The sequence below is a fragment of the Struthio camelus genome, chromosome 7, assembly GCF_040807025.1.
Source record: "Struthio camelus isolate bStrCam1 chromosome 7, bStrCam1.hap1, whole genome shotgun sequence".
Lineage (NCBI taxonomy): Eukaryota > Metazoa > Chordata > Aves > Struthioniformes > Struthionidae > Struthio > Struthio camelus.
This window is the reverse complement of record NC_090948.1, coordinates 4,465,866-4,488,026: the sequence shown is the minus strand read 5'-3', so window position 1 is coordinate 4,488,026 and position 22,161 is coordinate 4,465,866. Positions and strand designations below refer to the sequence as shown.

General features: G+C 38.4%; 1 protein-coding gene across 1 annotated transcript; it reads left to right on the top strand.

Annotated features, from left to right (window-relative positions):
- The first annotated feature begins 541 nt into the window (after window positions 1-541).
- Window positions 542-21,126, top strand: ABRAXAS2 (abraxas 2, BRISC complex subunit). The gene is made up of 9 exons (XM_068951474.1): window positions 542-661; window positions 1,717-1,807; window positions 4,821-4,857; window positions 7,455-7,521; window positions 10,162-10,352; window positions 10,935-11,054; window positions 11,692-11,776; window positions 13,873-13,987; window positions 18,923-21,126. The coding sequence occupies exons 1-9, from the start codon at window positions 590-592 to the stop codon at window positions 19,387-19,389; spliced, it is 1,245 nt and encodes a 414-aa protein (XP_068807575.1). The 5' UTR covers window positions 542-589; the 3' UTR covers window positions 19,390-21,126.
- The last annotated feature ends 1,035 nt before the right edge of the window (window positions 21,127-22,161 follow it).

Sequence of the window (22,161 nt, the reverse complement as noted above, 5' to 3'; positions counted from 1 at the left end):
CCAAGAGGCAGCCGCTCCCGTGTTTCCTCAAGGCGTTCTTGGAGGCAAACATGTTTTAAGCCCCGTGAAGTCAGTGGGTTTAGGGCTCTAATGCTGTGCTGCTGCTAATTTAGCCGATTACGGCCTAACTTTAAAGACGCACTCCCGGCAGGGTGGGTTTTTTTCCAAGCAAAAAAGGATAGGCCGTTGCTTTTTAATGCTGCAACTCAACGGGATAAGAACAGGGTTTAGTTTAATCCAGCTTTTGTGTGTTTTCCTCAACTATTTCTGAAAACCACCATGTCGTTCTGCTTCCGATTCACGATTCTACTAGATTTACCTGGAAAAAAAAACAAAGAGAGAGGGGGAAAAAAAAGAGAGAGAGAGAGAAAAGCCCTGAACGGTTCCGTTTTCACGGGGCAGCATCGCTCCAAGGTTTCGCCCTCCCGGCCTTTCCAGGCCTTTCCAGGCACACGGACCAGCCAAGGCCGCCGGCGCCGGGCGGACTACAACTCCCAGGCGCCCCCGCGCCGCCGCCGGAAGCGGGCGGGCGGGTGGGGGGCCGCGGGGGGTTGTGGGAGCGGCGGCGGCGGCGACGGTGGTCTCCATCATGGCGGCTTCCATCTCGGGCTACACGTTCAGTTCCGTCTGCTACTACAGCGCCAACAGCAGCGCCGACCACGTAGGTGCCGGGGCGGTGGGGGGGGGGGGTGGTGATGGTGGAGGAGGCGGCGAGCTCGCCGCTCTGCCCGGGACGGCGCCCTACCGCCGCGGGCTGCGCGGCGCCGGCGGAGCGGTTGGGCCGCGGCCCGGCCCGGCGCTGCCGCCCGCAGGGCCCCGAGGGGCAGCGCGGTGCCGGGGGAGGCCCGGAGAGGCGGGATCCTCCTGCGGCGCCGGTAGCGCCCGTGCGCCCGGGGCTGAGCCCTGCGGGGCCGCGGCGCCGGGCGGCCTGCGCCGGTGTCGCGTTGCGGCGGCCGGAGAGTCTCCTGCGCCGGTCACCGGGCGTCGTTGCGGTGCAGCCGCCAGGCGTTTCTTCAGCCTCTGTGGGCTGTTGACAAACGTTGAGCCCGAGCTTGCCCTCTTCTTCCCCTTTCAGGAAACGATACGCTGCTGTTCCAGCGCTTACGCTGATAGTACCCGCTTCCCAGTTATTCTGTTTCATCGTTTTGGGCGGGGATGGAGGAGAAAGGATGACTTTTAAGTTACCTTTTGAATTTTATGTTCCCTGGGATTCTTCAGGGACCAGCCCAATCCCTGTATGTTAATTCACTTAAGCATCTTCATGTAAACTCCGCTCCCTGTTGGCTTTGAAGGAAAGGAGTAGCAAAGGTGTGGCGCATGCTGCTCTGGGCTCCTCCTTGGCCTCCGCGCCAGTGTGACAGGGCCTGCGGAGCTGGGACAGGAGGCAGAGTGCTCCTTTATGTAATCTGTATTTTCCTTCCATAAATTGTGCTCCCCTTACCTAGGGAAGCTTCCTGTAAAAGTGGTATTTCTGGATACTCAAAGCTCCCTTCTGCAGTGTCATTTGTAAATCAAGAAGTGTATAGGAGGCTTATACATTAGAAAATTCTGGTGAATCTAAGAACGGCTTGAGCTTAGTGTGACTTAGATGTGTATTTTAAACCAAAAATTTGTTTTAATGCTTGAACGGTAAGACAGTTATAATATATGATTGTATATAGTGATTTTTCTTCTATTTTTAGTCTTTTTTTTTTTTTCTGCTCCTTGAAATTGTAGGAAGGATTTCTGCTAGGGGAGGTAAGACAAGAAGAGACATTTAGCATTAGTGATTCACAGATCAGCAACACTGAATTTCTGCAAGTAATCGGTAAGTAACCGAACTTTGAGAAAGTCTGAAAGAAGCGCTGTTTAGTTGGGTTTTTTTCCCCAATGTAACAATTCAGTAAGATCTATTAATTCACTTGTGAGACCAGCATAAGATTTTCTAGTCTTTCAAGATTGCTGTTAAGCCATTTGCTACAGTATTTGTATGTTCATGGTTGAGGTATGAGGAAAGTTCTTTGCTAGATTTGGGGTCTTATGCATATCCTCTTAGGAAGAAGATATCGTTCATTGTAGACACTTACCTGAATCTTGTAATGGAAAAAAGGATGCATTTGTTTTTTTGGCCCTGCGGTGAGTTTCATGTTTGTTGCCTAAATACAGCGATGTGCTCAAAATAAAATAAACATGTATTACATGATTTACTAACAATGAAAGGGAGCAAATCTCCAGCTGAGCGTTTGGATGCGTGCCTTGTAGGTGATATCATTGTCAACTGTCGCAACAAGATTTGCCAAGGAACGTCAGTCAAAACAGTTACTTTATTGATAAGAACCACAAGTATCGTAAAACTGATTTGTTGTTGTGAAAAAGTGAAATAATCCTGATGGATCTTAAGATTTGGCATCTCTTGCTGTTGAAATGGATATTTTGATACATGAGTAAAAAGCTGCTGCGGGTAGTTGGCTGATTTACAGAAATTAGGAAGCCCCTAAAAGACAGGATAATGCCTAAATGCCCTTTTCATATATGTGTATATAACCCAAATTCATCTAAACCTTATTTTAAAAGTTCTAATGCATCTGAACCTGATTTTCTGTGTCTTGAAATCTGCTGGTGTGTGGGTCAGGTTCCAGATAGCACAGCAGGGTCTGTATAAAGCTTAGCTGATGCACAATATCTTGCAATTGCCTCTCCAATATTAGGTTCTAATACAGAACTAATAGTCTCTGAATTGATGTATTCTGTTATATCTGAAGATACTCGCCACATTGAAGTAGTGGCAGTTTTGCAAATAAGAATCCTGAAGGTTAAGTAGATTCCTGTTCTGGTTATTTCTAAGCCAAAAGAAGTAATGGAACTGTGCTAATCGTAGAGCTAGATTAAGAAAGAGGGGGGGAGAAGCCTATCCCTTTATTTTTGTATTTTTTGTACCTGTAATGACTACTAGAGGGAAACAGCAGATATCTGTATCCGTTGAGACAGGCCTAGGTGTGACTATTCAACAGTAACTGATTGTGGTTATTGTTCACAGCATAATACAGTAAAATCACTTAATAGCTGCAGCTTCAGTTGCTTCATAAACCAAGTGTATGTGGCATTCGAAATTATTCCTTTTTTTAAACACTCCTTTGTTATAGTCTTGGTTGCAGTTTTTTCTGAAAAGGGAAAATTAGACCTTCTAGAGATGTTTGGATGTTTTTCTGTCGGTGAAAACCCACTGAAGTAGAAATTCACATACTTTTAAGAGCTGAAGTGGGAGTTCAAGAGTTGAACAAAACTGACAGTTTTGTAGCACTGCTATTGCAGTTTTGTTTCAACATTCTTACGTGCCTGCTGTCTCAAAGCTTAGCGATGATGTGTGTGTTTTTAAAAAATGTATATACATAGAGAGAGACGTCGTCAACATTTTAAAGAACTCAAATATAGAATTACGGCCGTTTCGTGCATTCTGAGCAGGAGGCTTGTTGCTTCTTCTTTTTCAAAAGACAAGGTCTGTGTAACTAAGTAATAACCCAAGAATCAAGTATGCATTCTCAGTAATTGTAGACAATATGTTTTCTGGAAGGAATTGCTATAAGCTGGAATAATTTAATTTGCTGGCTTTGTTTAGCAAATCACTTCCACAGTTTCATATATGTCGGAATGAAAGTATGGAGTTGATTCTAGTCTTCTTTATTTGGAATTATTTTAAAACGTAACCTTCACAGCAGTATCAAGAGTTTTCCTCGCCAGTGAAAATTTACAGTTTCTCTGGCGGTACGCCTGCCATTGCTGTTCAGACGTTTGTTTTGATAGTTGCAGAATATGCTGAGGTGCAAATGTGTAGAGTCTGTTGTTCTTGGGAACTGAGATTTGATGCTGACTTTGTTGAGATTGCAATCACGAGCAGCCTGTGACTTTCAGGGGCAGCAGGTGGTGAGTCACCCTTCAGGAAGGAAGATACTAAACAAAGTTGTTGCTAAACACTCCAGCAGGGTACTAATATAAAATCTTGAAATATTGTTTCTGCATAGATGCTGCTCAGTCTGAGCAAATACAGTTTAAGACAAAAATTATGGGATTAAGGTAGAACAGCGTGAATAAACGATAAACTGTAATTGATCAGACAACTGAGTAGTGGAAATACAGAAGTACTAAAAGCCGCAGAAAAGTAAGTCACGCTTGGTGTGAGAGATATAACATGGATCGGTTTTTTGCTCTTTTTTTCTCTCTGACTACTGAATCTTACAACCTTTGCTGCTTAAATAAGCATCTTAGCATTTATTACTACATCGTGAATGAAAAAATAATGCGGTGAACTTCTGGTAACTTAGAATTCTGTTATCTGAAGTGAGACTGCAGTTAATCATTTTGGAGTGGTGTTTAATCCTCTTTTCTAATAAGAATGTGTTTGCCTTCACCTAGTTAAATATCCTAATATACACAATTGCAGTGATTCCCTCCTATGTGTTTTCTTTTCCATTGCTGCTATAAGAAGCAATATATATGAATGTAAGTAAACTGTTGTGAAGAGATGTAGCAAAAGCAGCAAATGTGAACTTTCATAAATGCCTTTGCGAGACGGTTCCAACCGCAGAATATAAAAAGGGTGTAGTTGAGGCTTGCTTATTGTTAAAATATTTTCCTTCGTAAAATCAAAGATTAGGCAGAGAAGCTGGTTTTCCAAGTGTGGTGCTATGTCATCAAGTATTACTGTGATACGAAGGGCAGTGTGTGGTCTGGCACAAATGCTTGTTTGCTCGCTGGCTGTGATGTGGAAGGGTTAAGCAAGATATACCAGTATAATTTTCCTTTAACTTGAGCAGTTGGACATGTGTCTTTTTTTGTTGTTGCAGAAATCCATAACCATGAGCCTTGTTCAAAACTCTTTAGGTAAGCATTTTCTATTGTCTTCCTGTGTTGGCTGCATAGTTGGATTAATATAGAATATAAAAACAGATAGCTCAGTGAAATACATTAGCATTTCAGATGTACCAAGTCTGCATTATTTTCTCATCTGATGTTATTACAGAAATATGTGCTAGTGGCACCAACCATGACAATGAAAGTGTCAGTTGACAGTTTTAGTAGTACCTATCTTAATATAAAATTTTAGTTTAGAAAGGGTACCTGCCTAGCTAGTATAGCCCAATATCTCTGCCTCTTTGAATTTCCACCTCAGGCGCTGGAGGTGGATCGCAGTCGGGTTGGGTCAAATCATGTCACTCTGGTAATGAGGACAAACGTTAAAGCCAATTTAAATTGTACTCTTGGGTTAGCTCTACTTAGGCCAGGGAGCCCTAAAGTGACCTCAGGGTAGGTCGCAGTGTGCTTTGTCTGCTCTTACCTTAAAAATTTGCTGGGTCATACAAGTTGTTTTATAGATAATCTTACTGACTTGTACCAGCTCATTGTTCACAAACTTTCAACGTAGTAGTTCTTTTTTTTTTTGCTTTTTGATTTTTCTGTATTCCAGAATTAAAATTAAATGTAGGTCTCTATTCTGTTTAGCAGCCTCAGTCTATTACATGCACCTTTCCTAGGTGGTCTTTGTTTGTTTTCCAGTGATGGCATCTAAATTGCTGTCTAGAAATCCTTTTTAGAAGGAATTCCCAGTTAATCTCTCCTTCTCTTTATTTAGAGATTTCCAGACAATTAAGAAGACACAGTACCTTAGATATTAAGATTGACATTAGTTACATTAGAGAGAAAAGCTACAGTCTATCATTTGCTAGCTGATAATTACAGAGAGGGTACTCTTATCCCAGTGATTTATATGCTAGACTTTCTACACCTAACATTGCAGCATCTGACAGTCTTTTCCTGATTGCTAGTGATGCTTTGTGCAGTGCATATCAAAACTGATCATGTTTACTGTCTCTTCCCCGTCAAGAAATTGATTATTAGTAACGGAGCTGCTGGAGAAAGGGGCAGAAGTTTGTATCTCACAGCCTGCTTTCTCCACAAGAATACTGATGAATTCATTTGCTTTTGAGCATAGGGGAGAACCACAGAGTTCACGTAATCTTCATCAGTACCAGAGCATGACGCCAGTTTCTCTGTTCCTTTAGCTGTAGTTAGTACTGTTCGGGGCATTCTACTATAACTTTTTCACTTAAAGGTAGCCAGTATGAGGAGGCCTATGGCTCATCCACTCTGTTTTCTTGTGAGCTGGCATTGCTGATATTGAATAGAATAAGTTGGCCTCTGAACAAGAAGCTAGTATTTTAAAAGGCCAGATTTCTGAATCTGTGCAGTTTTCAAATGAAGATATTCTGTCAATTACTAGTTGCTCATCCTCTATGAGAACTATTCTTGTAAATCGTAGAAACAGACAGAATTGGTTATACATTACTTGCAGGAATGCATAAATATTGTGCAAATGTGAACTGAAAAGATTATGCAAATGTTGTTTAGTATCTCAAATTTGTAATTAATTGTCGTCTTAAGATGCAAATTATTTTGAATATTAAAACAAACTTTATTTCCACCCTTATTTACCAGCCAAGTACTGAGTTCAGGATTTTCTGTTGTTTTTTCCTCCCCACAAGAGTTGAGATCATAGACCTCTAAAACAGAGTGTTTTCCTGCACTGCTTTAGGTGTTAGTGATATCAGCTCTTGAAAGAGACTAAGGACTTGGCAGGTAAGTCAAGGAGGAATCTATTTTCAAATGTTTTTCCTTTTATTATGAAGTGTGATCCACTTGAATTTATAAACCTGTCTGTGTAGATAGGTTTATAAATTCCTAAATTGGTGACGTCCTCTAAATAACTACTTGTTAGGAATTGGGCCTCGGTCCTGTAAACAGAACCATGTGGAAAGATCCCGATGTTTTTTTTTTGGACTTTTGCTAACCTGAGAACTATTTTGGCTGCAAGGGTCCACTCATATGAGTCTAATTGCAGGATTGGAACTCCAGAACTTGATATGTAGTTGCATGTAAAATGGCCCTGCTTTCCTTTCCTCTTTGGCAGATAGGCCTCCTATTATCAAAGCAGGAGTTTACCAAATGCTTATCAAAAGAAAATTGCACAGTCCGTTTATGTACCCCTGGTTGTAGGGCCTGTCAGTGAAATACTTTGATCAAACTAATATGTGCAATAAAAGCATTTTAAAACTAATAATTGCAGGCATATTGTATTTCATTTCTGGTGGTTTAAAAGTGGCTAGGCTATTCGCACCAGCTAGTTTTATGCCTCTAATCTCAGTGCTCTGCTTCTTCCTCTGTGAGCAACTGCCTCTCTCTATTAACTGTGCAGTCAACCCAGGCTTCTAACTTTGTGCTCTGAATGGCACCCAAGTTGGAGGCCTTAAATAGGTGGTGTGAATACTGACCTATATTGGTAAAGGTAAAACTTGGGAAGTTTCTTTGTAACTTATAGAATGCCATCTATTTGAAGAACACTGTAAAATTGCATTATTTATAGAGTGAATACTTTACACATGTAAACTGTATGCCTACATTTCTCTTTTCCTTTTTGGTTCAAGCTTTTATGACTATGCAGGCAAGGTTAATGAGGAGAGTTTGGACAGGATCCTTAAGGATCGAAGAAAAGTAAGTTTTCTATCTTTTCCTCCTCTTCTAGTCATAAGAACCTATAATTAGAAAGAATGGCTTTGAATATAAAAATAAGTAGCAAAGTAGAAGAAATATTTTCTTTTACAAACATGATGGTCTGTTTTCAGCCAAGGCTTATCCCATATAGAAGTTGGTGGATCTGTAGTACTTATGTAAAATTGAGGGCAACATCTAAATTGCTTGAAGAAGTGCAAGGGATTTAGTTTCAGGTCACTATAAATTTCAAAGCGAAATTTATAGACTCGTGATTGCATACTCTGCTGCTGAAACCAACAGAAAGTGTAGCTAATCTGAAAATCTGTTACAAAGAATTAATTTTAAAAGGTTAAAAAATTGGCACAACATAGCCTTGGAATTACAATTTTTGCACCAGTAGTTCTAAACTGAAAAGCTGTTGTATCAGAAGGTAGTCATATGTTAGATGTTATTAGCACAACTAACGTTAAGTGAATAGCATTTCACCAGTTAGCTTGGAGAATCAAACTTTTCAGTGGTTCATCTCCTACGCAAATTTCAAACTTGTAGTGCACTGTGTTTATAGTTATCAAATAATTACTTCAGAAGTTCTCACAAACAACTGATGCATCAAAGAGGAGAACTGAAGGTGTGGTTGCATATGATGAAATGAATCTACTAATCAACTTGCTCTGGCAAAAGCAGAGATGACTTACTTGTATGGTTTACTTTGTGGCAGCTCTGGAGCTTGTTAGACCCACCAGAAAATCATCTGCTATTATATGAATTTGGCTCACAAGGTCTGGTTAGTGCCAGAGCTAGTGTAAGGAAGGCGTGGTAAAAACAAGATTTCCTTTTTTGTTCTTTTGGGTTTTTTGTTTGTTTGTTCCAAGCAGCAGCAAGCCAATGTCATTCCAGCTGCTTGCAAGAACTACAGATTCCATTTCACTGGTTCCGTAGCTAACTGTCAAGGTATGCCTTATTAGGTTTTTAGGGTTTCTGTCCTCTACAGTTGACTCAGATATGCTCTTTAGGTTGCTCTGATCTAAATAAGAATGACTCCACTGTGAATTGATCATCATTATGCAAAGCGTATGATGACAGTTGCTCAGCTGCTAATTGAGTTTGTAGTCTTTACTTTCTGATCACCTTACCGTCTACGTTGAGGGCTTATGCATGCAGACGAGACTTAAGTTAAGGAGTGGTCTATAAGGAAACAAGTCCTAAATTTGTACGATTCCTGTATCACCGATCATTGTAATACCTTCTCGTGTCCATTTCTTCCAATGCAAGCTCTCAGTAATGTCTTTTGTGTCTATCTACGTAGTTACACTCAGTGCGTATGTGCCCTGTGTGTGTGTGTGTGTGTATATGCACACACACACATCTCTGCTGATGGAGTGAGTCTCCAATCTCAGGTACTGAATCCTGGTAATCCCATAATTCTACTTTAGAACACTACAAACCGGGCATATTAAATTTCCCTTCAGGAGACAATGCAAAAATCATATCTTAGAACTATCTTTTTGTTTTCCCTCCTCATTTCAAATCAAGGTGCCAATGGGTTTTCAGTTAAATTTTATTTTGTTAGGACCTACCTTGCTATGACTTCAGTGAAGATGCATTATCCGTGGTGAGAGAACAGGCAAAACTGGAGAAATGAGAACTTGCAATTGTTATGTAGCTAAAGTACTACAGTCTTAATGATATCAATTGTCATAATGTCAAATAAGATAAATACTATGGTCTGGGAACGAAGCCAGTCTTAGATTCTCTTCTGTTAGCAGAGTAAGCACGTTCAATGCATTCAGACCGTGTAATTTTGTAGACTTCACTATAAAAAGTTAAAAACATTGCTGCTTATAGCTTTTTATTTAATGTAGGAGTCATGTTGTTCAATATGTAGGATCTGCTGTATTCCTCTGTATGTTACGTATCTTTTTGCATCGCTACATGGTTGTGCCTATTCTTGGACTCTCTCTAAGCCACGTTTTGTTAATGATGTGTCCTTTTTCATTATTCTCTTAAATTAAATGCTAGTTTTCATGAAATAAGAGTTTAAATACATGGTGTATTTGAAATAATCATTGAGTTAGAATGGGTCTTATCTGATGTGCGTAGAAGTGTTTCACAGTTAAATAAGTGAGATGATTTTATCACTGTACGCAGCAGATTAGTCCCATAGCTCGTGAACAAACGTGAATTTGCAAATGTGTTTGGTGACGCATAGCCCTGGAAATGAGAAAGTAATACAAGTGAGTAGTTGCATGAGATATATAGACTAAAAAGGAAAATAAACCTGCTATATGTGAAGACAGAGCAAGCTTTAATAATTGGAATATGATGCAAGTTTTGTTGCTAAGGTTAAAAAGTTGAAATATAACCTGAATTGAAGGTAGCATCCTAAATGCCACTGAGGACAGTGGGTATTTGTACTATAGTGAAGTTGAGCATTTCAATGACATGTTATAAAGGGACATGTTGCTTGTTTGGGGTTTTTTAATAGATATAAATCTCTACTCATTTAGTCTTACTTTGTTATAATAAATCAATTTTATGACTTGCCTAATTCAGATTATATCACAGTTTTAGTAACTTTATTACCAGCAGGTAAATCTGTATCTCTCAATTAATACTTTTTCTGATGTGCTTTGATTACAGAATGTTATTGGATGGTACAGATTTAGGAGGAACACTCAGCAGCAAATGTCATACAGAGAGCATATCATTCATAAACAGCTGACACACATTCTTGGAGTGCCTGACCTTGTCTTCCTTCTCTTCAGCTTCATTTCCACTGCAAATAACTCAACGCATGCTCTAGAATATGTGCTTTTTAGACCAAACCGAAGGTAAACGATGTCCCAACTATGAATCACTCCTCATTTTTTAATTCTGCTTCTTATTGCTTTTCTTGATACTCTAAAACTGTCTTTAAGCTTCTGTGATTGTGCATTGAGGTGGCTGTCTGCTTATGAAACAGTATCTTGGTGTACTTGTGGTGACAGTATTTTTTTTTTTCTGTGCAAGCAATTTATAAATTGAGGTTTTAGACGGAGTAAAAGGTCTTTCAAGTCTTTAAATCTTCAGACAACAAACCCAATGTATTTTAAGAGAAATCAGATGTTGGTGGCTTGTTCTTAAGTTAGAGACCTGAATATGGCTTCACCCTTCTTGTATCTGCAATAGCCCGAATTAATAATTAAAAAGGTATAAGAGGTGCAGAAGTAGATTCATCTCCATCTCAAGAGGGTTTTTGATTGTGCATTTATTCTGAATATAACGTCTAATATTTAGTGTTTCTAAATGTAAAGCTTCTAGGTTAGCTTTACTATAAGAAGAATTGTGATTATCGGGGAGATGGAACAGTATCAAGACTGCTATATAAAGGATCTCCTGAAAATGAATGAGCTCTTTCTAAAATTTTTCTACAGGTATAATCAAAGGGTGTCACTTACTATTCCTAATCTCGGCAACACTAGTCAGCAGGAATACAAAGTTTCTTCAGTGCCAAATACTTCTCAGAACTATGCCAAAGTTATTAAGGAACATGGGTGAGTGTGTGTTTGTTTTTTTTTCCCCTCTTTGCAAATGAAGTACAATCATCCAGGTGTGTGTCCCTTACCTTTCAAAGGAATTGTACAGATATGAATTTCAAGCAGAAAAAAGAACTAATTCCGAAAAAGAACTAGCAGTTGGTTCCCACGGACTGTTTACTGCTTAGAATCAAATCTTAAAAAAGAGCAAATGGAACTCTGTGCACTAATAAGACAAGCAGAGTTGATACGGACAGTTGGTGCTGTGGGCTTTCTCGTGCAAGTCTGTTTTCATAATTTGCACAATGGTTTGGAAGTATTTGGGGTTATTTTAGTCATTTTTAATTAAATACTGTAAATTCAAAGCAACTCTTCTAACTTATCAATGAAATTATATAAAGCTTAAAGTCTTCTGCGTAAGTTTAATCTCATTCAGATAAGACTTGCAGAAAGAACTTTGGAATTTGATTTGCTGTTGCTCAAGTTTTGGCCCTTGAAAGCATAATACATTTTTAGCAATATGAGATAAAATACACTTTGTTTTTGTTTTTTTTTTAACATAAAAATTAACTGCTTAATAGCATTTCGAAGACAGCAAAAAGAGCTCGGAACTTGTATTGCGTTTTTCTAACTAATGATTTTTTTTTCCCGCTAGTACTGATTTTTTTGACAAAGATGGAGTGATGAAGGACATCAGGGCTATATATCAGGTTTATAATGCGCTTCAGGAAAAAGTACAGGTAACTAACTGTATTTAATACTGAACAATGTGTATGTGGTACCTCTGTTTATCCTTTGATAAACTGAAGGTGTGAGAAATAAAGATTTTTAGAGTCAGTAAAAGATTTCTTGCAAACTGTGGGAAATAAACTTTGATTTTTTTCTTCAGTCGAATTGAACTTTTTCCATTTAACGTGTGTATTTGCAGTGGCTGCTATAAAAGTGGTTGCTCCAAATACCATGGATTGTTTCTTTTTGCAGGTTAGAGTGATTTAATGTTTAGTGATTTCTGGGACATTAGCTGTTTTTAACAGCTGTTTTTTTCTTTGACACATGAGTATGTGTCAAAGAGGAGCCTTACTGAAGGCTCTAGGGGTCTGCACAGGTTTAAGGGCTTGCTTGTGGGAGTTTAGTGATGATTCCTGGGTCTTGGTGTATAGCAGACAGCAGAGAGCTCCATCTGTTAAAATTCGTCATTGTTTTGTGTAGGGTATGAATAAATCCTGCTCCAAATATGGCAAAGGATCTGAAAGTGCCTTCTATGTCAAATCTACTAAATATAAGCTTGTCAGTTCACAGCTTATCCTACGTAAAGAACATGTGCTGCCTCAGGAACACACGTCTGGTAATTGTGGTTTGGTCACAGTTTATTTCCAGGCTTCCCCTTTACATATGCCCTGGAGTAATTTGTGTCTCTGCTCCAGCTTAGCTTTGCTGGTTGGCTCATGTAGCAGAGAACAAGGCAGTAATTGCTCCAACCGTTCCCTGACCCTGCTTGTGCAGGAGGAGGACTGCTTCTCTGTGGAAGCTGCTGCTTTCTAACCTGCCTTGTAAGGTGGGTAGCTCGTACCTAGGAGCAAAACACTTTCATACTGGCTCCAGAAGAAAATTATTTATTTTCAGAGGTCTAGCCCATTAGCTAATGGTGTTTACTCTTTAATGCTTTTTTTGCCAACAGCGCATATATGCTTTCATGCTCTTGCTGTTTGACTTTGTCTGGAAAAATGGAAAATGTGACATCATCAGGGAGTTGCTTTCCTACCCGTTAAAAGTATTACTTGATTGTCACTGTGTAGATCACACTGCTCTACGTGGTTTACAGAGCTTAAAAAATAAGTTAGGTGCCAGCTAACCTGAGGAACTTTAATCTTTAAAATGAATGCTTCACAGAGAATGCTACAGAACTGGAAATAACAAATTTTTCTCATCAAGAAGCAGATAATAGACCTATAGTTGCATGATTCTTTAATTACAGTATTTTTTTTTACTTTAAAACCTTTTTCAGGTTAGATAGACAAATGTCTATCTAACAAATTAAGATCATTAATAGTAATCTTTTGGTGAGGAAGCAATAAATGGCTAGTGACTGACTATTTTAAACCCGTTGGTGCTTTCGGAGTTGTGTATTCTTCAAAGCTGATCAAGTTTAATGATACTACCTAATATTTAGTATCTGAAGAAGTGAGCAAGGTATGGTATAATATATTTAGATTTGGAAAGAAATTCCTGTTATCCAGAACTGTTTTTAAACTTAGACCTTTCTGTGAAGATTTTGTGTTCCTTTCCCAGCTAGCGTAGAGAAGTCCTATTAAAAATCCATGGGCCTCATTTATGTAGTAGAGATATCAGTCAACAGACCAAGTTGGGACAGTTGTCACTTGACTCAACTGTTTCTTTCTCCAGTTGGAAGAATATACAAAACATGCACTTTTATATGCTCCACTTCAAAATCATGCTGCCATAATATCATTATTGTGCTAACAACAGTGTGTATACGGTTAACTGGACTTTTTTTGAGTTCAAACAAAAAAAGTAAGATCAAGCCTCTTCCATCAGGTAGGAAGGACTAACTTTGAATCTTATTATGGAATTTTTCCTATACTGATAAATCATTTGGAAATGCTTTTTCTATTTTGCAGCAGTTGGGAATTGGTTACAGCAAGTAAGGAAAAAAATTAATCTTCAGATTGAATTTTATGTTCTGATATAGTTGACTCCTGCTCTTAATTTGGTGCTTTTAATAGCTTCTTATCTGTTAGTAGCTTCATTAATTTTGTTGTGGAAATCTTTCCTGTATTTTTGCAAAATCTCAGTGTGTCTTATGTTTTTCTCCTAGGCAGTATGTATAGATGTAGAAAAAAGTGAGCGTGTTGTTGAATCTTTTCAAGCTGATGTAAACAAGTTAAAAAGGCAAATCACACAAAGAAAAAATGAAAAAGAACAAGAAATAAGTAAGTTGCCTTCTAATTTTGTTGTTTCAGAAGCAGATACTGTAAATACAAAATATTTTGTGGAACTTAGTTATATTCCTGATAGCTCATAGCAAAAGGAGAAAAATATCACATTGGGAAGAATATGTGGTAGATTTATATTGAATGATACCCGAACTATGAACGTATGTGTACTGCAAATATTTATCCAGTGTTAGCAAACTGAAAACATAGGACAAAGATACAAAACTGTAGAGAAAGAATGGGGAAAGTTAATTCTGGAAATAACACAGGAAAAGATTTGTTGTAGGAAAGGAAAAGTGGAACAAAGCCAGGAATGGAAAAAGCAAGTCTAAAGCGCTGGAGAGATTCCTTTCAAAATATTAAATGTAGTAATGAAGTACTGTGCTTACAGCCCAGTAACTGTAAAAGTTTTTTTTTGAGACTTTGATTCCTTCCCTACCCCCAAATACAAGCCCAGCCCCAATTAAGTTAGAATTCTGTTATGTTCCTGGACACCAAACAACCTGGGTAAAGCAAAAAGTGCTTAAATGATGAGTAGCGATGTAGATCATCAGAAGTACTGTCTGGAAGATTTTTTGTTCACCCTGCAGCTTTTAGTGAATGTGATAGTTCTTTACCACTGGCTTAGCAGAGAACATCTAAAATATCATCCTCCTCTCCCACTTTATAGTTACTGAATCTTATTTTATTCAACGTTAATTATTTGCTGTTTGACTTAGCTGTGAATGTGATGATGAGTACTGAAACAGCACTTTTCAATGTTAAAATAAATCCTAGAGAAAGTCCATTCTGAAGTCACTCCTATCCTCAGAAGTACCTGCTAGAAAATGGAGGAAGTTTTCTTTTAAACTGCAAAATATAGTTGGGATTTTCCTGCTCATCAGTGATGATGCAGTACTTGAAAGTAAGGCTAATACAAATTTAAATTCATTTTATTGAAGCTGCTGAAATGCTATCCTTCTCGCTATGTATCGGGGAGATTGATCTTTCAGGAAGTCAGCTCAGATAATTCTCTGATTTATTCAAGGCAATACAAATGTGAGTCTTTTCTTTCTAGTTAAAGCTCTGAATGCAAAAATTGTATTTTGCTGTGTTTTGAACACGTATATAAGCAATTTCTGTACTGAGACTTGGTTTAATTTTCCATAGTGCAAATAAGTATTTCCCATTTAAAAAAAACATGTGTTTAGTGGATCTGGTTCTGCATTCTGTATTAACAGTACAAGTTTTCATAGTATGTGTTTTGGATTGCTAGGGTAAAACAGCAATGGCTATATATTCATCTTTTTTTGCTCCCCCATAATTTTCTGAATCAGTCAGACCTACTGCGTGAACGTACTGGGCTGGTTGCTCCACTATCTCCTTCCTTAAAGCTGAATATGGCTTCAGGAGACTTTTGCTTAGCAGTAGACAGGTTCTGTGAAGAGTCTGAGCATTTCCAAGGAGTTATTGCTGACCTAATTCAATTTGTGAGTGTGAGAGAAGGCTAATACATTAAAGTAGATGGTAGGAACAGTGAGGAGCGAAATGGAAAGTGATATTAAAAAAACATAAGAAAATTCATAAGCAAATTGCATGTTACAGTGATATAAAACAAACTTGTCTCTCCATGTCTGTTTGCTTCTGAAAAAGCTTTTAACGTTTGTTCTTCTCCAGCCGTTCTTGCAATTCTGCCCCTGCCTTTTTCTTTCCATCTTTTGGAATGATAAGAAAATAAACACCTCTTTGTATCTTTAGGAACAAGTTTTTTTTTTTGGTTTTTTTTTTTTGATTTTTATCTAGTTATCTAAAGCAGTGTTTGAGACTCAAGGACCATTTGAATTGGTTGATATCCCTAACTGTGCAACAGGCCTCTCTGCTGCTCTGAGGAGATGTTTTTTTTTCTCCAGGCAGCGCGACACTGTTACCACATGAGCATTTTACATTGATCTCTCGGCCCACTTCTTTGAGGTTCTTCCTTCCCTGACTGTGAAAGATTAGGTAAAGACCCAGCACCAATCACAGACAGTTAGAAAGATGCAAGCAGATGAGTCACTGTAGCTTCCTGCTTGGCTGCAGATGAAGCAGCTGGGGCACTGCTACTGCGTAAAGAAGGAAGAGGTAGGGAGTGTGACTGGAGCTGATCCCAGTCCGTATGGTGAAAGATGGGGGTGGAGGGGAAAGAGTGGGTCGGTACTAGCCTCTAGAGCCTACCAGTGAAACCAAACACTGGTCTTGGAGTTTATCCCGAGCAGATGAGCATGTGAGAGGGCTGAAACAGGCAAACACGCAGCTTGTAGCTCTGTAATACTGTTAGATGTCAGTAGCTAAATACTAGAGCTGGCCTTCTCTTCTCCCACTTGCTCAATATTGGGAAAATTTCCTTGTTCTCAGTGAGTTAATCCTTCCAGTTTTGTTGTCTCAGCTGGAAGAGAAGGGAGCTTTTGGTTGAGATTCCTGTGGCGGTGCTACGTGAAAGCTTGTGGTGCTTAAGGGTTTGGGGTTAACAGCTCTAGCACTACAGCACAAAAGTCATTTGAGACTTTCCTTGCCAGCTGATAGAAGTAATTTTGTATGAGTAATAACTTATTCTGGGGTTTAGTATATGTTCTGCACTTCTCAGATGCAATTCCCGGAAAGCCTTCCGTGGTTGTTACATCGTAGACCAAAAATGGAATGATGTGCTTCATTCTTCAAATGCTTGAGGGAATGTAGTTTTTATTACTTGAGAAGTACCTCATTGGCTTGATTAAAGAAACTGCTCAACTTTGAATTTGCTTTTTCCGGAAGCGTAGGGTCCCAGTAAGTAGAGCTGATGCCCTTTAGTCTGTCACCCAGCCCCAAACAGCCTTAAATATACCAGTGTCCTTTCTGACAGATGTTTGGAGTTAATAACAGGTTAGAAACGGACTGAAATTTTAAATCTGTTCCAGTGCTTAAACCTTACTGCAAAGAAGTTTTCCCTCGTGTCTAATATACAACGCTCTAATTTATGCCCTCTTCTAGTTACTACTTCACAGCAGCCTTTATGTATATTTGAAGACTTGAGATGTTTCCTCAGTCTTCTCCAAGAACCCCAGTTGTTTCAGTCTTTCTTCTTAAATCATGATTTCTAGACCTCTAATCAGTCCTTTTCTTTTACAGATTTTTCCAATTGTTCCATGTTTCTCAAACTGGTATCTGAAAGTGGATATAGTATTCCAGTTGTAGTGTTAACCATTACAGTACTTCCTAAAACAATGTTTACCTGTTTCTCAGCACCTGAGCACAGTTAATTTGTGTTGATGTTTATATCCTAAATTAAATCAGCAGTAAACCTGAGTTCCTTTTTTACAGGACTAAACTGTTTTCCTCATTTTGTAGTTTGTACAGTTCATTATTCTTGTATGTGTTTCCCTAAGTATTGTTTTCCAAATCATTTAAGATCACTTTGAATTCCTGTTCTAATACTCCAGTATGCTTGCAGCCATTACTAGCATAGTGTTATCTGTTATTTTAAAAAGCCTGTGCTTCTTAAAATTCAGTCATTTAGGTGATTAATGCAAGTATAGTTCCAGTTCCAATGCAAAGCTCTGGGAGCTTCATCTTGATGCTTTTTTCCATTGTGACTGTTAACTACTACAATCATTCTGTAAAACAGTTTTTCAACTGTTTTTTTATCCTCATAGTGCTTTCATTACTCTCTCAGTTATGAAAATGTTAAGACGCTGAAATCCTTAAAGGCAAGACATAATATCTGTGGCTTTTGATCTTTCTTCAGTTGTTGAAACCACGTGGATCAGAAAAAGGCCCTGTCCTTCGTAGGCAAATTTATAGCAACTGGCTAACTGTACAGTTACTTAAAAGTCAAAAGAGAGTGGTGTTTTTACCTGTTATATCTAATTTTCTCATAGGGAACAGAATAGGTTTTAATGGTTATATCTGACTTTTCCAGACACATTAAACAACCCACCTTACAAGTATTACAGTAGTGCGAGAGCCCTCATTGAGGATCACTGTGTTAGGGGTATAGAAACGCAGGTTTGAAAGATGATTCTTGCCCAGAAGGCTAGCTAGCAGTCTTAAATATGAAATATCATGTGAGTACAGATACTTGGCTAGCAGAAGGTAAGAATGATACACGGTGGTCTCAGCAGACCACTAGCCTGGGAAGGATCAGGCTAGATCATGGGCATCAGATCACAGGCACTGGGAAGGAAAGATGTTGTTGTTCTTTTAAATAAGAATTTGATGTTGATATGAATTTAATATGTAATGTAATATGAATTTAAAATACAGAAATTAGTGGAAGTGAATATGAGCAGATCAAAAGTGAGTCATTCTTTCAGTACTGAATAAGACATTATAGGTGGAGAGGAGCAGGCATGATGAGCCTTAGCATAGCTGCTTTTTGATGTGGTAGAGAAAGAGGAGCCAACAGACTAATGCAGAGATGAAGAGCTGGAAAGCAATAGGCTGGGGAAACTTCCCGTGGCTGTGGTGTTGGGGGATTTAACCTGGAGGAAAGGAACTTACAGGGTTACTGTGCACATGAAACGTAGAAGACTTGCATCAGATAGTTTGTTCACCTTGCACGCTTTGCAAGTTTTTATAATGCAATTGTTAAGGTAATCAAGTTGTGCAAACGCTGATGAGGCTCATGGATATACTGATAAATAAATGTTAACCTCAAGGAGAAGGATGTCAAATCTTGCTTCTTGTATAGTTAGGGATCGTGTGCCGTATTGTCATCAATATGAAAATGAGAGTTGCCAGAGATAGAGTAGTGAAGACTGAGAGGGGAAAGATCCAGTGCTGCAGTTTGAAAGCGATGCCAAGGATGCACAGTAAACGGTAGCAAGCAGAGAGGAAGAAGAGAGAACAGTTACGAGGGGTGTGCTACCTTCTAGCTAGATTATGTAAAGTACATTGTAAAGTAAACATAAACTACACTGATCTTCTTTGTTTTTGTAGGACTGCAGCAAGCAATTTTAACCAGGCAGATGCCAACAGATAACCTGGAACCTATGTTTGTTCCACGAATGTCCTACACTGGATTTGCTGTGGAAGGCTGCACGCTTGAAGATTCAGATGTCTCTGATCCTCCTCCTCCTTATTCTGATTTCAATGCAACCAATCAAGAAAGTACTGTTGGTCATGGTCTCCTAGAAAGCAATGTTTTCATGCCTCGACCTCAAGCAGTAGGTTCTTCCAGTTATGTTTCAACAAATGCAGGATTGAAATATTCTGGTAACGGGGCATCCATGCCATCTTCCCAAAGAGCAGTTGGTGACAATGTTGATGAATCAGAAGACAGTGATTATGAAAATTTGCTTGAACCTACAGAGTCATCTGACAGTGAATACTCACAGACAAGAGATTCACGACCTTCAACACATCCTGATGGCAATTCCAGGAACACTCAAACCTCTCAGATTTGATAGAAAAAAAAAAAAAATCAAAAAGAACTGTTTTTTCATAATTGTTACAGAAAGATTTTTGGGGATTTAACCTGGAGGAAATGAACTACACAGGATTACTGTGCACACAAAATGTAGAAGACTTGCACTAGATGGTTTATTCACCTTGTGATACATTTTGCAAGTTTTATAATGGAATCATTAGGATAATCAAGTTGTACTAATACTGATGAGGTTCATGGATGTACTGGTAAATTTAGGCAAAATGGAATTTTTAGAGGTCCTGTAGCTTTTGTTGCCGTATCTTCTTTAAGACAATAAATTGGGATGTAGTGACTAAGCACAGTTAGTGTACAAATAATGTTCTCAAATCAAAACTTACCTCTTGCACTATCATGCCTTGAATTTTAATTTTTGAAAGGGAAAATATATCTGCCGCCTTCGAAACAGCTTTCTATGGTAAGCCAAACGGGCCTTTGCAAGAAAAGGAAATTTTGATAATTCTGAGAAGCCTGATTGGAAAAAGTGTGGTCTGCCTTCTTCTATCAGCATGCTCTTTTAACAGAGAAGGGGTTGGTTTCAACTTTTTTACTAGCAGAATGTGTGTATCACTTAAATGATGGTTGCCTTTTTCTGTAAAGGGTGTGGGGGGTGGGGATGACTGGTAAATCATCCAAATGAATGTCACAAGTATAATTATTTTGGTTTTGCTGGGTTTACAATGACTTTATGCCACACTAGCCTCATTTATTGTCTTTTTTATATAAATATGAAGTGCACATATAGTAAATGACTGACAAAAGTAGTAAATTCAGTCACGATTGGATTTTGAAATCTGCCAATTACCAACATCAGAGACTTGCTTCTTGCATTTTATTTGCATCTGAATATTGGATTTACACTTCTATATGAGTTATTTTATGTAATAAATAGGGGATAGGGTAGGAGAAGAATGCTCAGAGTCCCCTGGGTTTATTACGTCTTTTCCTCTGGGTGAAATGTGTAAATGATTATTTCAATTTGAATTACAGCTCTTGTCAGAAAATTGCCATTTGGATAAATGAAGTGTGGTATATTTAGAGAATTTCATGTTTGGATGCACTTACTTTTATTTAATTACTGCTTGTATACTAACGTTGCCCAAAATATGTGAAATTGTGCCACTAAAAAGGTTGTATTATTCGACTTTATCCCTGACTGTAAATGAGAAAATACGCAGTTTAAGATAACTTCATCTTAAGCATTTATCGCTTTGAGGTGTGAATAACCATTTCTCTGGTTTATACCTGGAAGAACAGCAGTTGCTTGAAAATTTAAATATACCAGATTTATAACAGACTAAAATGTCAGTATGTATTGTATACGTAGGCAAAAATCTGTTCATTAGCCTCTCTTTACCTGTACTAAATTAAACAAACGGCTTTGGAAAAATGAAATGTTAAAAATGCCACTCTTCTGTCAACTGTGTCAACCTTTAAACATCTAGTGGTCTGTTTTAACTATTACATTATTCTCATTAGCCTTAACCTGATGCATTTTGTCTTTGAGTGTTGCAATCCATTTAAAGGAAAACGTGTTCCGGTTTTATCGTTGGCTCTCTGCAAGCACCTGTAGCTCAGGTGTTATAAACAAGTGTATATGTCAAAATTGGAATTGACAAGATGGCAACTAAACTTTTATTTCGCACAGAAACCTGCAAAATGTACATCTCTGACAAAGCAGTTAAATGTGACAATAAAATCTTATTTAATCCTGTAATTTATATTTTAATATTTGTCAGGTTCCACGTCAATGAAATAACACACCAGAATATGGGAATGCAGCTGAAAATTGAAAATTTGTTGAAGCTAGCTTGTTTAGAGCTAAGAAGTGGTTTAGATCGAAGAGAGAGAATATAGCACTGAGCACGCATATTGCATACAAGTCATAGTCATGCTTTGTTATATTTACATTGGTACAATGATTCTTTGAGTTCTGGAATCTTAATAACAAAAAACATTTGTAAGTTCTGCATGTTTTTACATAAAGCATGTAGCTGACTGGAGGTGGAAGGAGTATATAATCATGCCTTCTAGCTAGTGCCTATCTGCAGGTACTTTGCTCTGCTTACTCATAAGAAAAGAGGGTGTTTTTTATCAGATAATGTTCTGCTAAGAAGACACGTAGAGGGACTTTGCAGATTTTGTTACAGTCCTATTAACAATAATAGTATTGGACTGTATTCAGGCTAAAGGCAGTAGCAAGCAGCTTTAATCACACAGGAAACTGGTGCTTCATGTCTAAGAAGTCCCAGGTTTCCATGTCTGAATCATGAAGAGTTTCTTGAGTAATTCTCAGGAGCGTAATTCTCAGGAGCGTAAAACGCAGCAGAAATACCAGCAGCAACGCCAGGTAGGCAGCGTCAATGAAGAGCTACTGAAAACTTGTATCTCTACCTCTTAGTTTAAAGTCCAGTAGTTTCTGTTTTATTGCTATGAGAAACTTAGTATTGCTGTTTCTTTCATTTCCAAACTTATTTTGAATTCAACCTTGTCCTGATTGCTTATAGCTAAAAAAAACCAGGATTGTAACATAGGGGAAAATCTTTACTAGTTAGAACTTCCACATATGCTTATAAAAAGGCATCACCAAATACTTCTGAAATTAGGTAGAATGACAACACGGGAGTTTTCAAATCTTGTTTGTTCACAGAATGATACCCATAGACAGAAAGGGAAGTGTAAGCGTCCCTAACTTTGAAATATTCAGATTATTCAGGCTTTGAGTTGTTCTTGTGCGATATCTTCTAACTCT